This window comes from Mya arenaria, chromosome 13 (assembly GCF_026914265.1).
Source record: "Mya arenaria isolate MELC-2E11 chromosome 13, ASM2691426v1".
Classification (NCBI taxonomy): domain Eukaryota; kingdom Metazoa; phylum Mollusca; class Bivalvia; order Myida; family Myidae; genus Mya; species Mya arenaria.
In genome coordinates this window covers 22,142,267-22,156,305 of record NC_069134.1, presented here as the reverse complement: position 1 = coordinate 22,156,305, position 14,039 = coordinate 22,142,267, and the positions used below count along the sequence as shown (strand labels likewise).

The window sequence follows — 14,039 nt, the reverse complement described above, 5'->3', positions numbered from 1 at the left end:
AATTCGCTCCTTCCAACAGTAAATTAATTTTATTGTTCTCAAAATTGTCCTAGAAATAGAATCTAATTTGAAGCATATTTAGGGTGTTCTTGGGCGATAGTCAGGAAACATGTATTTAAGATGAAACCATTGATTTGACAATGTTGGGATTAAATTATGTCCTGAGATGTTGTCCTTAAAATAAATGAACAATTCATTTATCAAAGTTAAAATGTAAGATGTTTTCTCACAATATTTGTGTTAAGCAATAGGGTAAAAAACTGAAGTTATGGATACCAGGAAGTTTTTCCTGTATAATAGCTTGCTGTGTTTTTGCGTTATATCCAAAACCACACACCCACACTTGAATTAAGATATTCAATGTAGTTATAATAGTTATTCAATAAATTCAACACTTTACATAAACAGAATTTTAAAATCAAGTCCAATAAAACGAATGTCTTTAATACAGGTCCCCATGAGGTCAGTTTACAATAGGGCCATGTTTTTCTTTTACATAAAAGGATATTTCAGATAATACATAAGCTTCAGAAGAAATCGGAAAGCCCACTTTTTCACTTCCTACGTATTATTTGAACACTCGGTGAATCAGCAAATTTCAATTAATCTGAGTTGTGAGTGGGTATTGAAATTGTCTTCCTTCCAGTGACATTTGTCTTCTTGGAGAATATTGTGATAAATTCTCTTGTTCAAACACACTGTCATGAAAGTCAAACACATCAAGATTTGGTCACGTTCCCAGTGTTTACAAAACAGTACTTGTTTTTATTAAAAAATGCATTGGTATGTTATTTTAAATTGAGAGTCGCAATAAAATGTCAGTGTTTTTTTTTTATTTACAATTATGCAGTAGTCTGTTTTGGTAATCCCACATTAAATCATCGCTTTTTATGGTATTTGGTGTATGTAAAAAACTTGTTAAGTACATTCAATTGAAGTAATAAATTCTCCAATTCTCCATCTTGTGTGTTCCTTGGAAAAACAAGCCGGGGGGGGGGGGGGTATTTTTTTCTGCTTTTGATCTTAGATTGGGCCTAAAGCAAGACAATAGAATATCTTAGACAAATTGATCATGCAGTAAATATTGCACTGAAGTAAGGTTTTATTTTCTTATTTGAGATAACAGGAAAGGTTGAACAATATTTTAGATATGTGAAAAATTCTTCAGAATATTTTTGTATCAAAGTATATCATTCCATATTGGATAATAAATTCTCGTGTATAGAATGGAGTGTGACATATGAATGTTGAACAGAAATATAATGCGACATTATAAGGGTATTCAACCATAGATAACTTGTCACTGTTATTTTCAGACATTTTAACACATAAATAGTTAAATGTTTATTTTATTTTTCTAGCAAAGAATAATTTTGATTTCAGGAACTCTTGACCCAACTATTCAGGATCCGGCTGGGCGACCGAAGCGTGACATCAACACCATACTTCAGATTTTAAACGACCTGCTGGTAGCATCGCCCCAGTTTCGAGAGTCTGGAGGCTCGTGTTTTAGTTCTGACAAAAACTTCTCTCCACCCTGTCAACAACCTGTTTTAGGTTGGTAGTCAAATGTTTATAGTCTTATATAATGCAATTATTGACTTAATTAAGTCATTACTCATTATACATGGCTCCAATACCACATACTTTCAGTCCATTATAATAGGATCAAGCTAAGCACTCAGTTTTTGTTTTTGCATAATTTGTGATATTTTCTCATTTTGAAGAATTCTGAGACTTTAAGTTGTGGCCATGACCTTCTGATTTGTGCTAACGAGATAGTAAGTCATGGCCACAAAGTCCTGGGAACGAGTCAATAAGTCGTGGCTACCAGATAAAAAAAATTCTCACAATTCACCTCTAGGCCACTGTATGTAAGTCATACTGAATGCAGATTTTTTTGTCCTTCAGTATTATTACAAAATGGGGCGAAAGTAAATAGTGTCTTGAATGACAAAGCAAGTTTGAATGTCACATGAATTAAATGTTAAGACATCTCAAAATGTCAAGTATTAGAAGAACCCGCGTCTGGCTACCAGTGATAATTAAAATGGCACTTGTGTCTACAAACAGCATCAGAGCATGGCTACCTACAACTTCAATTTAAGGGATAAGATTATTTTATATAGAACTTGATATTTTCCAATGATTTGCATTGGCAGTTTTATTTTATCAAACAGCACTGGCATTTAAAGAAAGAATCACTTTGAATTGTAATGAGGATTATTTGACTGAGTAATTGTACACATTTCTGATAATGTAAATTTCTTTTTTCCCCAATGACATTTCGGTAACAATTGATGAATATTTTAAATCTTCAAACCTTCTTTGACCTTTAGATTTTGCTGAATTTGAATTTAAATTGATTTGATATTTTCTCTATTTTCAGTTATAATGTCAAGCATTTGTTACTTCAAAGTATGCTTTAACAAAAAAAATATTTTAGATACTACATTATGTTTAAAATTGTGAAGTACTCATTTTAATTTTCACCAGGTAAATGATCTGACAAAGTGATCTTTAAAGTCAATCTATTATAATTCAAATTCACAAATTAATGCAGTTATATGATCATCATCAAATGCCTTTGAAAAAAAGCAAAAGATGTGTGAACAACTTCAAAGTATTTGCATTATTTCTTAACCTTTTGAAAGTGACTTGTATATTTTTCATGCCATTTTTAGCTTGGCAAAATCATGATTGACATTTACAATCCAAGTTATAACTTAATAACAAATGACTTTCCATCATGCCCTTCATACATGGAATAACATTTACGTAAAATAATCATTATCATGTATAGAAGATTGACATTCTTGTGTATTATCACTTTAATACAAAAGAGTAATGCCTAAGTTATTATATGACTGCTCTTCCCTTTCAAACACTTTTATTGCTAAATGTGGTTATATCATTTCTGCAAGTAAGTGATTGTAGAAATCACAAGAATTTAAGCTATCGTATATCTAAATAAAGTGTTGTAATTTTTCTTTTCACTGTTAGAATAGTTTAACTACATAATACCGGTATAATATACAACTGAATATAAATATCTTTCCTCAAAAGAAATAAACAAACTTTTTTTACAAGATATCAATATATACATTCTGTATTATAAATAAGATGTACATGTATACGGATCATTGGTGTACGTGAATTTAAGACAAAGTTTGGTCAAATTAAGCTAATCCTACCTGGCAGTGTATTTGGTTTATAGCATGTGCTAACAAGTCAGTTTATAAAAGACAACTGCTAACTATGTCTAGTATACTCAACAGTTATTCAATATTGCCTAATATCTAATGTCAAAATATGTTTTTTTCAACTTACAGATACAACTAGAAGTTATAATGACAATAGCGGGGATGCAAATTTGCGGGGGAAGGTCAAGACGTTAAAACGTATGATGGAGGAAAGAAAGTTGCGTCGCCAAGAGAAACGAGGCCTACGTGCACCCTACCAGTGGCCAAACAAGCTTTCCCATGTGTACCAGAGGATGAAGGCAAGGGAAAACACAAACTACGAGTCTGCTGTAAAGAGAGACCTTGAAATGGCGGGAAAATCTGAGTCACATCCAGAATCAAGTTCATCTTTCCAGCCATCTTCCTCCGCCCCTATGGAGCAAGAAAGTGTTCTCGTCTGAAGCCTACTACTGGAGATTCATTCGGGTTCACATTTTGCGTGTCTAACCCTTTAGACACATTTGTTTGGCTTGTCAGCCATTTTTGTCGTAAAATGGCAGCCATGTTTTGTTTTGGTGCCATTGCAGACATTTTGGTGGGACTTTGATGGTTGTTCTTGTTGGAGAACTGGTTATTTTAATGGCGTTGTTGTTATGGACAGTTGTCAGATTATGTACCATTTGTAAGCAAGACGTTGTGTCAATAATTGTAACAATGTATTTGTGTTAAGACATGTTTTGTTCTGTTTGTAACATCAGCATGTATAATGTATGTTGAAATTGACGAAATATGGTACATACTGTAAGTTAAATGAGTTATGTAAAAACAAGATAAAACATTGCAATGAGGGATAATAAATGTCATCCGTGGTTGAACAATTGTTTGACATTTTGTCAGAGGTCAGCAAATCAAGAAGCGTTACAATGTTTTATACAAGAAATAGTTTGTAAGTTTGTAGCTGTCCCGCAAGTTAAAGGCAACATTGATAGGACTAGACGCTATGAGATTTGTTCATATTTGCCATATAATATATCCCTGCACTTTGAATGGTGAATGTAAAAAAGTTTCAAGTAGCATGTAACATAGGAGGACTAGGAACTTTTTTTGCATTTATCCCTGCACCCCCACTGTTTGTATTGTAGCTTAGTTCGATTTAATAATGCGCCTATCTTCCATTGATTTTCATACCTGTACCTGCTGGTTCTTACAGTTTTGTGATATTTATTTGATATTTTTGTATGATACTGACAAACGCTGATTGATATTTTAGATAAAACACATTTTTGTCGCATTTTTGTTATTTTCCATGAAGATTAACCTAAATTGTTTTATATTTTATACCTATTCACCTTATCATTTTAATTTAGACCTAATTTCGGTAATTTGAATAACTGGGACAAACTGACATTTTTCTGACAAGAGAGAGTATATTAATAATTTTTGTGACACTTTTAGAATATTTATGAAGGCCGAGTGTATTCTGGTGCAATTTTAATCCTAAACTTAACCTTAGAACATTTTTTTTAACCAGCTGATACTTGTCACAAGTGAGATAGCATTTTATTTGTTGAATAAAGACATAGTAAATCAGTGTCACTTAAGTCTTTAAGCTTAATGAGAAATTTCAGCAAACAAGTTTGTTAAATAGTTTATCGAAATATATGCAAGAAAAAAAGAAAATAAAATAAAGAAAATACCTTTTTTAATTTTTAACACAAATTAAAATGGAAAACAATACAAACATTTACAGTATTTAGATAAACAGGCTTTGTACATAAGCATGTAAAATGGAGGTTTAAATACATGTATTAAAATATTATGGATGTTTATATCACCTCCACATTTAACGGAGTTTAATATATGTATTTCTATCTAGTGTGTGCTTGTTTGAACTAGTTACAGATATGTTAGTAGCATACCTTTGTATAGTTTCACATTTTCTACGATATAATTGAGGACTTAGGTACATTTTTCAATTTTTACTTTTATAAACGGATTTAGTAAGTTGTTAAGAAGAATACTGTCAACTGTTTCTGTTTCATCATTTTTAGGAGAAACATGTTATATTTATTTGTAAAATCAATTACATACATTACATTTTTGTAAAATCAATAACATAATTACATTTTTGTAAGATCAATTAACATCCATTACATTTTTGTAAAATCAATAATATCCATTAAGTTTTGTAAAGTCAATGACATCCATCACATTTTTGTAAAATCAAGGAACAATTAAGGCCAGTTCTATATCACTGTATACTTATTTTACTATCATGTATATGTTGACGCTGTTGAAACAATTATAATGGAGCTAGACTGATCCTTTCTTTGTACTTTGTGTATTATATTTTCTAAATCTTATTTATTGCTTTTGTTTAACTTATAGACATAAATGGCAGTTCATTTTTAGCATACATGCCACGATTTTACATCCTCAGCCCATAGATATCCCCACCCCCACCTCTTATATTGGATTGTTTAATATACCATGGTTGAAAAATGCCATAATTCAAAAAACACCTGTTTTGCAACAAAAAATGTTTTCTTTGGCTTTAACATCACTTTACTTTAAAATTTAAATGTTGTGTAAAAAAAAAAATGTCAATGGTTAAAATGGGCAAATAATAATCAGAAGAAAACCTGGCATGTATCGGCTAACATTTCACGATCCAGAGTCGTATCTTCTATGCTCCTTCAAAACATTTTGGAGGTTGTATTGTTGAATTTTATTTAATTGTGTATTTGCCTGTGTTTATTGTGTTTTTTATATAATAATTAAATTCTTATAAAAGAGCAAAATCTCTTCCTTGTTTTATCAATGTTTGTACAAGATATATACAATGTTATACCATGGCTAGCAAGATATGTAGCATGTCTAGCATGAATCATCTCCTTGGGAAATGTTCAAACAGTCTAGATTCTCTTATGAGACAATTTAAGTATGTTCAGAAATAAGTTGGGTATATCTGATACAGCTTATTAGACAAAATATTAGCTAGACAACCATCGTGTGCTGAAACATACCAGTACTGTAATACTGTAATATATAAGTTGAACGTAAGCTATCAATTTCTGCAACAGTTGATAGCAGTATATATCGTCAGACAAAATACGAGAGATGTTTGGTTATTTGATACATTAAACTATGGCAATTGGAAACTATGTACTTACATGTGATCTAGGACAAGCTTAAAACCAATTAATTCTAAGAAGAGTACCATACAACAAAATTAGCTTGTGGTTGAGAAAGGCTGCATGTTCTTTTGTTAATTTTGTACAGGTCAATAGATTGTCCAGTTCTGTCAACTTGGTGTCTGTTACTTTGTACCATGTGAACCCTTCGAGCCGATCATGAGCCAGATCACATGTTCATATCTGTTGACACCATCACACAGGTACGGAAGGTAACAATGGACTGTCTTTCAACAAAAGTCACTAGCAGTAGTTAATGACACATAGACACAATAAGAGGGATATTACAAAATACTTCATACATGTACCTTCAAAACTTATCTTTTTAGTTGACTAACCTGTAAACTTACATACTTTATCTACAGTTAGTAGGCAGGCAAACACAACTTCTGTGTCTTCTAACTAGTATCATGTGTTATGATTATTTTGTATCTGGCTTGACCATTCATAAAAAAATCAACTTAAAATGTCTCCCAATGTCAGCATGTCCATCATTCGTGCCAATATTGAAATATCGGTGAATAATGAGTGGACAGGTTTTTCTAGAACTAACTAGTGCTGTTGAGACATTGTACTTTGTCACGTAAACATGAAATAATTGTCCACCAACAGCAGTTTGTATGTGAACATCATTATCAAGATTAAATGTCAATAGTACTAAATATGGAACTCATCGACCTATCAACCTGCTATGGTTCATGCAGTTATAACAGGTTTGTTGTACAAGTGTTGTGAAAATGGCAAACAGTGCAGAGAGGTACCAAAGAGTTATCTATAGTTATTTCTAAGCAGTGAAACATTAGTTGAGGGGAACATGTAATAGTATTCTGACATGGACAGAAATAGGGCTTGAAAACCAAATGTGACCTTGAACATTGAGCATTAGATTCATTTTACTAAATGTCTCGCCTCTCATTGGAGGTCCAAATGCCAAGAAGTCACAATTAATAGCAAAATTATGACTAACAAACCATAAAGTGTTGGAGCTTTGAACCTTGTACTTTTAATACATAAGTAAGCCCCATGGTGCCCTGACTAACTCTAAGTTTTGTGTGCTGAAACATATAATGTAATTTAAGGATTGAATGTTAAAGTATTTCGGTTCAGGAGTATATGAAAATTTTGTCAGTGAATGCTGAGGACTTCACAATTATCCTTGCACTGAACAAATGTTTCTGTACACAGATGAGCGATAAAATTCTAAAATAGTCAATATCTATATTTACACCATCACCGGATACCCCCGATACTCTACTGTGCTATGCATAGACGATTTGGCTTAGAAAATATCATAATCATTAATAACTAATGGGGCCGTTTTATTGGTTCCGCAAGGAACTTTATGATGCGGAAATATGCACAGACACTCGTACTAATATATTCTGATAGAAAAAAAAGGTATTCTGTTGAAAGCTCTAATTGTACTTAGTCGCCAGATCACTTCAAATTTTAAAACAGACACTTAGACCACTCACCTGTGGAGACAACTGGCAATACAGGGTTATTGAAAAGCTTTTAATTGTATTTAAATGTATTTTCAAACAAAATTTTGTTGGTCAATTTTCCCACATTATGTTAGAAGCATAACAGAAGTAGTACCACGGTTTCTGATGATGTATTTTCACTGAAAATTTGTAAAAAAAACTCTGATATAATCAAACTAAAACGCTGAAAATAATGCTTCCAAGACAAAAGATAGTAGTATAAATTTGTTTGTTTGAACAGTGGCAGTGTCAATGATGTCACTTGTTTCATTAGCAACAACTGCAATAAAATGTCATTTGACCAATCACAAGCACTGTTTTTGTTTTATCAAAGTTATTCCATAGATGTTGCGTTCATGGAATATGAAAGCAATGGAAAGGATATGCATCCATGTAAGGAAGCGCCATAGGAGTGTAAATATCATACAGTTATGTAAGTTTAAAGTACAGTTCATAGTCAGAAATGTGGTATATAAAAGTACAGTTATTTTCTATTTCATTTCATTTTATGCCAAACATAAAATATTTATGATCTTAACCTCAAGTTAAATAAACAAATAAACACAGTGTAGGAGTTCCATTTTTTAAGCAGGGTATTTTATTTCATATGTTATTTCAATTTAAAACATATGCACACAGGCACTGATTCCTCTGGATAGCCAAACTAATGAATGGCTAAATGTCCTGATACACAGTGGATTATTGCTCCTGCATTTGGTAATGTCCAGAATCTATGCCCCTCACCGCCCACGACAAGAACAAAATCTGCACTCGTACATTGGTAACAGTAAACAAACTGAAAAATATTCTTGTTTGATAATCAACAAACAACTGCATCCTATTTTGCGATAATAATTATAATAATAAATAAGCTATTATTTTATAAGATGTGAATTACAACCTGCTTCCTAGTCAAATGAATTACAACCAATTGAGCATATCATTAATACTAGTTTGTCCCCGAGAAAAATGTAAAATTTTATAAAACCAATAGTAACATATCAAATATAAATGCACTACCACATTTAACCTAATCAATTCCGATCATAAACACATTCATAAAATAAATGTTAGCTGGTAATGCATTCAGCTAAAGTTGAGACGGGGAGTGCATATAGTTACTATTGTGTCCTGTCTTGTAGTGCATTGTTACTATTGTGATATACTGTCTTGTAGTGCATTGTTACTATTGTGATAAACTGTCTTGTAGTGCATTGTTACTATTGTAATATCCTGTCTTGTAGTGCATTGTTACTATTGTGATGCCCTGTCTTGTAGTACATTGTTACTATTGTGATGTCCTGTCTTGTAGTGCATTGTTACTATTGTGATGTCCTGTCTTGTAGTGCATTGTTACTATTGTGATGTCCTGTCTTGTAGTGCATTGTTACTATTGTGATGTCCTGTCTTGTAGTGCATTGTTACTATTGTGATGTCCTGTCTTGTAGTGCATTGTTACTATTGTGATGTCCTGTCTTGTAGTGCATTGTTACTATTGTGATATCCTGTCTTGTAGTGCATTGTTACTATTGTGATATCCTGTCGTGTAGTGCATTGTTACTATTGTGATATCCTGTCTTGTAGTGCATTGTTACTATTGTGATATCCTGTCTTGTAGTGCATTGTTACTATTGTGATATCCTGTCTTGTAGTGCATTGGTACTATTGTGATATCCTGTCTTGTAGTGCATTGTTACTATTGTGATATCCTGTCTTGTAGTGCATTGTTACTATTGTAATGTACTGTCTTGTAGTGCATTGTTACTATTGTGATGTACTGTCTTGTAGTGCTTAGTTACAATTGCGATGTACTGTCTTGTAGTGCTTAGTTATAATTGCGATATACTGTCTTGTAGTGCATAGTTACTATTGCGATATACTGTCTTGTAGTGCATAGTTACTGTTGCGATATACTGTCTTGTAGTGCTTAGTTACTGTTGCGATATACTGTCTTGTAGTGCTTAGTTAATGTTGCGATATACTGTCTTGTAGTGCATAGTTACTGTTGCGATATACTGTCTTGTAGTGCATAGTTACTGTTGCGATATACTGTCTTGTAGTGCATAGTTACTGTTGCGATATACTGTCTTGTAGTGCATAGTTACTGTTGCGATATACTGTCTTGTAGTGCATAGTTACTGTTGCGATATACTGTCTTGTAGTGCATAGTCACTGTTGCGATATACTGTCTTGTAGTGCATAGTCACTGTTGCGATATACTTTCTTGTAGTGCATAGTTACTGTTGCGATATACTGTCTTGTAGTGCATAGTTACTGTTGCGATATACTGTCTTGTAGTGCATAGTTACTGTTGCGATATACTGTCTTGTAGTGCATAGTTACTGTTGCGATATACTGTCTTGTAGTGCATAGTTACTGTTGCGATATACTGTCTTGAAGTGCATAGTTACTGTTGCGATATACTGTCTTGTAGTGCATAGTTACTGTTGCGATATACTGTCTTGAAGTGCATAGTTACTGTTGTGATATACTGTCTTGTAGTGCATAGTTACTGTTGCGATATACTGTCTTGTAGTGCATAGTTACTGTTGCGATATACTGTCTTGTTGCGATATACTGTCTTGTAGTGCATAGTTACTGTTGTGATATACTGTCTTGAAGTGCATAGTTACTGTTGTGATATACTGTCTTGTAGTGCATAGTTACAGTTGTGATATACTGTCTTGTAGTGCATAGTTACTATTGTAATATACTGTCTTGTAGTGCATAGTTACTATTGTGATATACTGTCTTGTAGTGCATAGTTACTATTGTGATATACTGTCTTGTAGTGCATAGTTACTGTTGTGATATACTGTCTTGTAGTGCATAGATAGTGATGTGATATTCTGTTTTGTATTGCATAGTTAGTGTTGTGATATTCTGTCTTGTATTGCATAGTTAGTGTTGTGATATTCAGTCTTGTTGTGTATATTTAGTGTTGTGATATTCTGTCTTGTAGTGCATAGTTAGTGTTGTGATATACCATCTTGTAGCACATAGTTAGTGTTGTGATGTACTGTCTTGTAGTGCATAGTCACTGTTGCGATATACTGTCTTGTAGTGCATAGTCACTGTTGCGATATACTTTCTTGTAGTGCATAGTTACTGTTGCGATATACTGTCTTGTAGTGCATAGTTACTGTTGCGATATACTGTCTTGTAGTGCATAGTTACTGTTGCGATATACTGTCTTGTAGTGCATAGTAATTGTTGTGATATTCTGTCTTGTAGCGCATGTTTAATGTTGTGATATTCTGTCTTGTATTGCATAGTTAGTGTTGTGATATACTGTCTTGTAGTGCATAGTTAGTGTTGTGATATCCTGTCTTGTAGTGCATAGTTGGTGTTGTGATATCCTGTCTGATCTTTAGTGCAAAGGTTAGTGTTGTGATATTCTGTCTTGTAGTGCATAGTTAGTGTTGTGATATACTGTCTTGTAGCACATAGTTAGTGTTGTGATGTACTGTCTTGTAGTGCATAGTTAGTGTTGTGATATTCCATCTTGTAGTGCATGGTTTGTGTTGTGATATACTGTCTTGTAGTGCATAGTTAGTGTTGTGATGTACTGTCTTGTAGTGCATAGTTAGTGTTGTGATATTCCATCTTGTAGTGCATGGTTTGTGTTGTTATATACTGTCTTGTAGTGCATAGTTAGTGTTGTGATATTCCATCTTGTAGTGCATGGTTTGTGTTGTGATATACTGTCTTGTAGTGCATAGTTAGTGTTGTGATATCCTGTCTTGTAGTGCATAGTTAGTGTTGTGATATCCTGTTAGTTTGTTAGTGCAAAGGTTAGTGTTGTGATATACTGTCTTGTAGCACATAGTTAGTGTTGTGATGTACTGTCTTGTAGTGCATAGTTAGTGTTGTGATATTCCATCTTGTAGTGCATGATTTGTGTTGTGATATATTGTCTTGTAGTGCTTCCTTGCAGTTTGATATATATGGTGGGTAGTGCATATAACTAGTGTTGTCATATACTTTCTAGTAGTGCACATATAAAACTGGTGTGGTTTATTTGGTGAAACTGCATACAGTTGCTGTTGTGATATTTACTGACTAGGAGTTCACAGTACACCAACAATATTCAGTGAACTCACAAACAATTATGAAAACTGTATGATAAATATGTATTGAATTTAAGATTCAAGGAAGTAAAAATACTTCAAAGCAATAGTCCACCATACCATTAAAATGCTAAACATGTCATTTTCAAACATTTAAATTACAATGATGACCTGATTACAGTTTTCTTCAGCAATTATCAGATACCACCTGAGTGAATTCATGCATTTAAGAATGGTTCAGTTTAGCAGTCCTGGTATTTTACACGAGCCTTCATCTAAATTCAAATCACTTCCGCATAAAGTTTCTGAATGATCTCTTTCTTCCAGAATATATTAAAGGGGCACACTCACAGATTACCCGATTTGACAACTTTTTAAATTTTGTTTCGAATGAGTCAATGTTTGCTTAAATGTCTTGAAACCAGTGATATAAGACTGCTGATCAGATCGCATTTGCTTGATTGAGGGTAAGCAACGCCATCAAACCTTTTTTTTTTTTAAACGTAAATATGAAAATCTGCAATCTGATCTTTTGTTATCAGTCTTATATCATTGGTTTCCAGACATTTACACAAAAAAATAGCTAAAGCCAAGACAAAAAAATAAAAAGTTGCCAATACAGTCAATCTGTGAGAGTGCAGCTTTAAAGGGGCATGATACAGTTTTACAGGATGATGTACACAGGAAACATATTAATTATAGTGCATTATTATATTTAACTCATTTGACTTTACTGATCAAAATATAAAAAAAACACATAAGTGTTGTGTTCATTATAAAAATAATAGCCTTAAAACTTAGATGGGGTTTTCAATTAACAGCTATGTGGCCATGAATTCCCAAGTTTAATAGCGCAAACAAATATACATGTAACTGATTTATTTGTTCACAAATCAAATTCCTTTTTATGCTTTGATCATAAAAGTCAAAAGAGTTGACCTAATTATTCCTTAAATAAATACATTTATTTTGTGCGTCAATGACGTGTAAAACTATGGTTGTGCCCCTTTAATTTTGCGGTAAGTCCTGTGTGGCGGCTGTTAACATTCCCTCCGTATTTTGTCCACAGATTAGCTGTTTAGCTTATCGTCCATCAGGATCACCAAATATGTATTTATGTTTCCTGGAAACAGAATACGGCATAAATCAGTGCTTAGTACTTAAAGGGGGAATTGACAGAGCTATACTAATCATTGATGTCCATGACAATTTCAATTAAACAGAGACTGCTGGTTTCATTCTTCAGATGAAGTTTGTGCTCCCGAAGGATTCCTCTTCCAGGAAATGTTTTCCTCTCCACATTGCAAATCATTGTCCTTGGAATTACCAGACCTTTCATGACTTAAATTCCTGCGGAGAAAAGGTCCTTAGACATGAATAACTGGAGGATGGAGGAAACACCTAGTGCTTCCCCAATGTGGCCATGACCCTATAACAGTTCAAACAAACCTGTGTTGTCAATAAGTTTTTTTAACTTGTATTAACTTGTAAAGTCTAATAGACTTTATAAGTCAATACAAGTTCAAAAAACTTATCTCCAAATCTTTTAAAACATGGGAGGTGGTTTTCCTTGTTTGGTGTTTGTTTGGCCTTGATCCTTGCACCTTTAAACAGGATCTTGGTTCATAAACAAACTCTTAGATTCCTATTAAGTTGCTTAAGCATGCAAAACAACTAGCAGTGTATAGTGTAGTGTGCATGGGAACAGAACCAGCCATCAGGTTAGTTTGGTAGATAGAGCTTTGTGTGGGTGTTCCAGAGGTCATGTTTTTTTGGGGGAGGCCTGCAACAAACAGACTTTTCATTGCAGGTTTACTTCACTGTTGTCATGAGTGAGGGATGTGACATGGGTAATAACCAGTTGAATGGTTTGCTCAGATAGTACTTAGTGTCAGTGCTAGTGCTCCGGCAGTCATAGTCATAACTTAAGCCCCCCTCCACACACACACACCATGCACTCGTTTCCTCTGTTTTGAAATGAGAAGATGAAGATACAAGTTATAGCAGTTGTACCAATAGACAATAGTTATACTTAAAAATTATGAAATAAATTCGAAGAATTAACTGACTGTCAGTCTTCCTTGACAGTAATTAAACAAGAGCACCGTG

At 33.4% G+C, this 14,039-nt stretch overlaps 1 protein-coding gene across 1 annotated transcript in view; it reads left to right on the top strand.

The window, feature by feature from the left end:
• Window positions 1-5,987, top strand: part of LOC128214580 (midnolin-like) — a 32,704-nt gene extending 26,717 nt beyond the window's left edge. Inside the window, exons 6-7 of the mRNA XM_052921132.1 lie at window positions 1,384-1,557; window positions 3,333-5,987. Coding sequence (XP_052777092.1) covers window positions 1,384-1,557; window positions 3,333-3,643 — 485 coding nt within the window. The 3' untranslated portion in view covers window positions 3,644-5,987. The remainder of the gene's footprint in view (window positions 1-1,383; window positions 1,558-3,332) is intronic.
• Window positions 5,988-14,039: the final 8,052 nt, after the last annotated feature.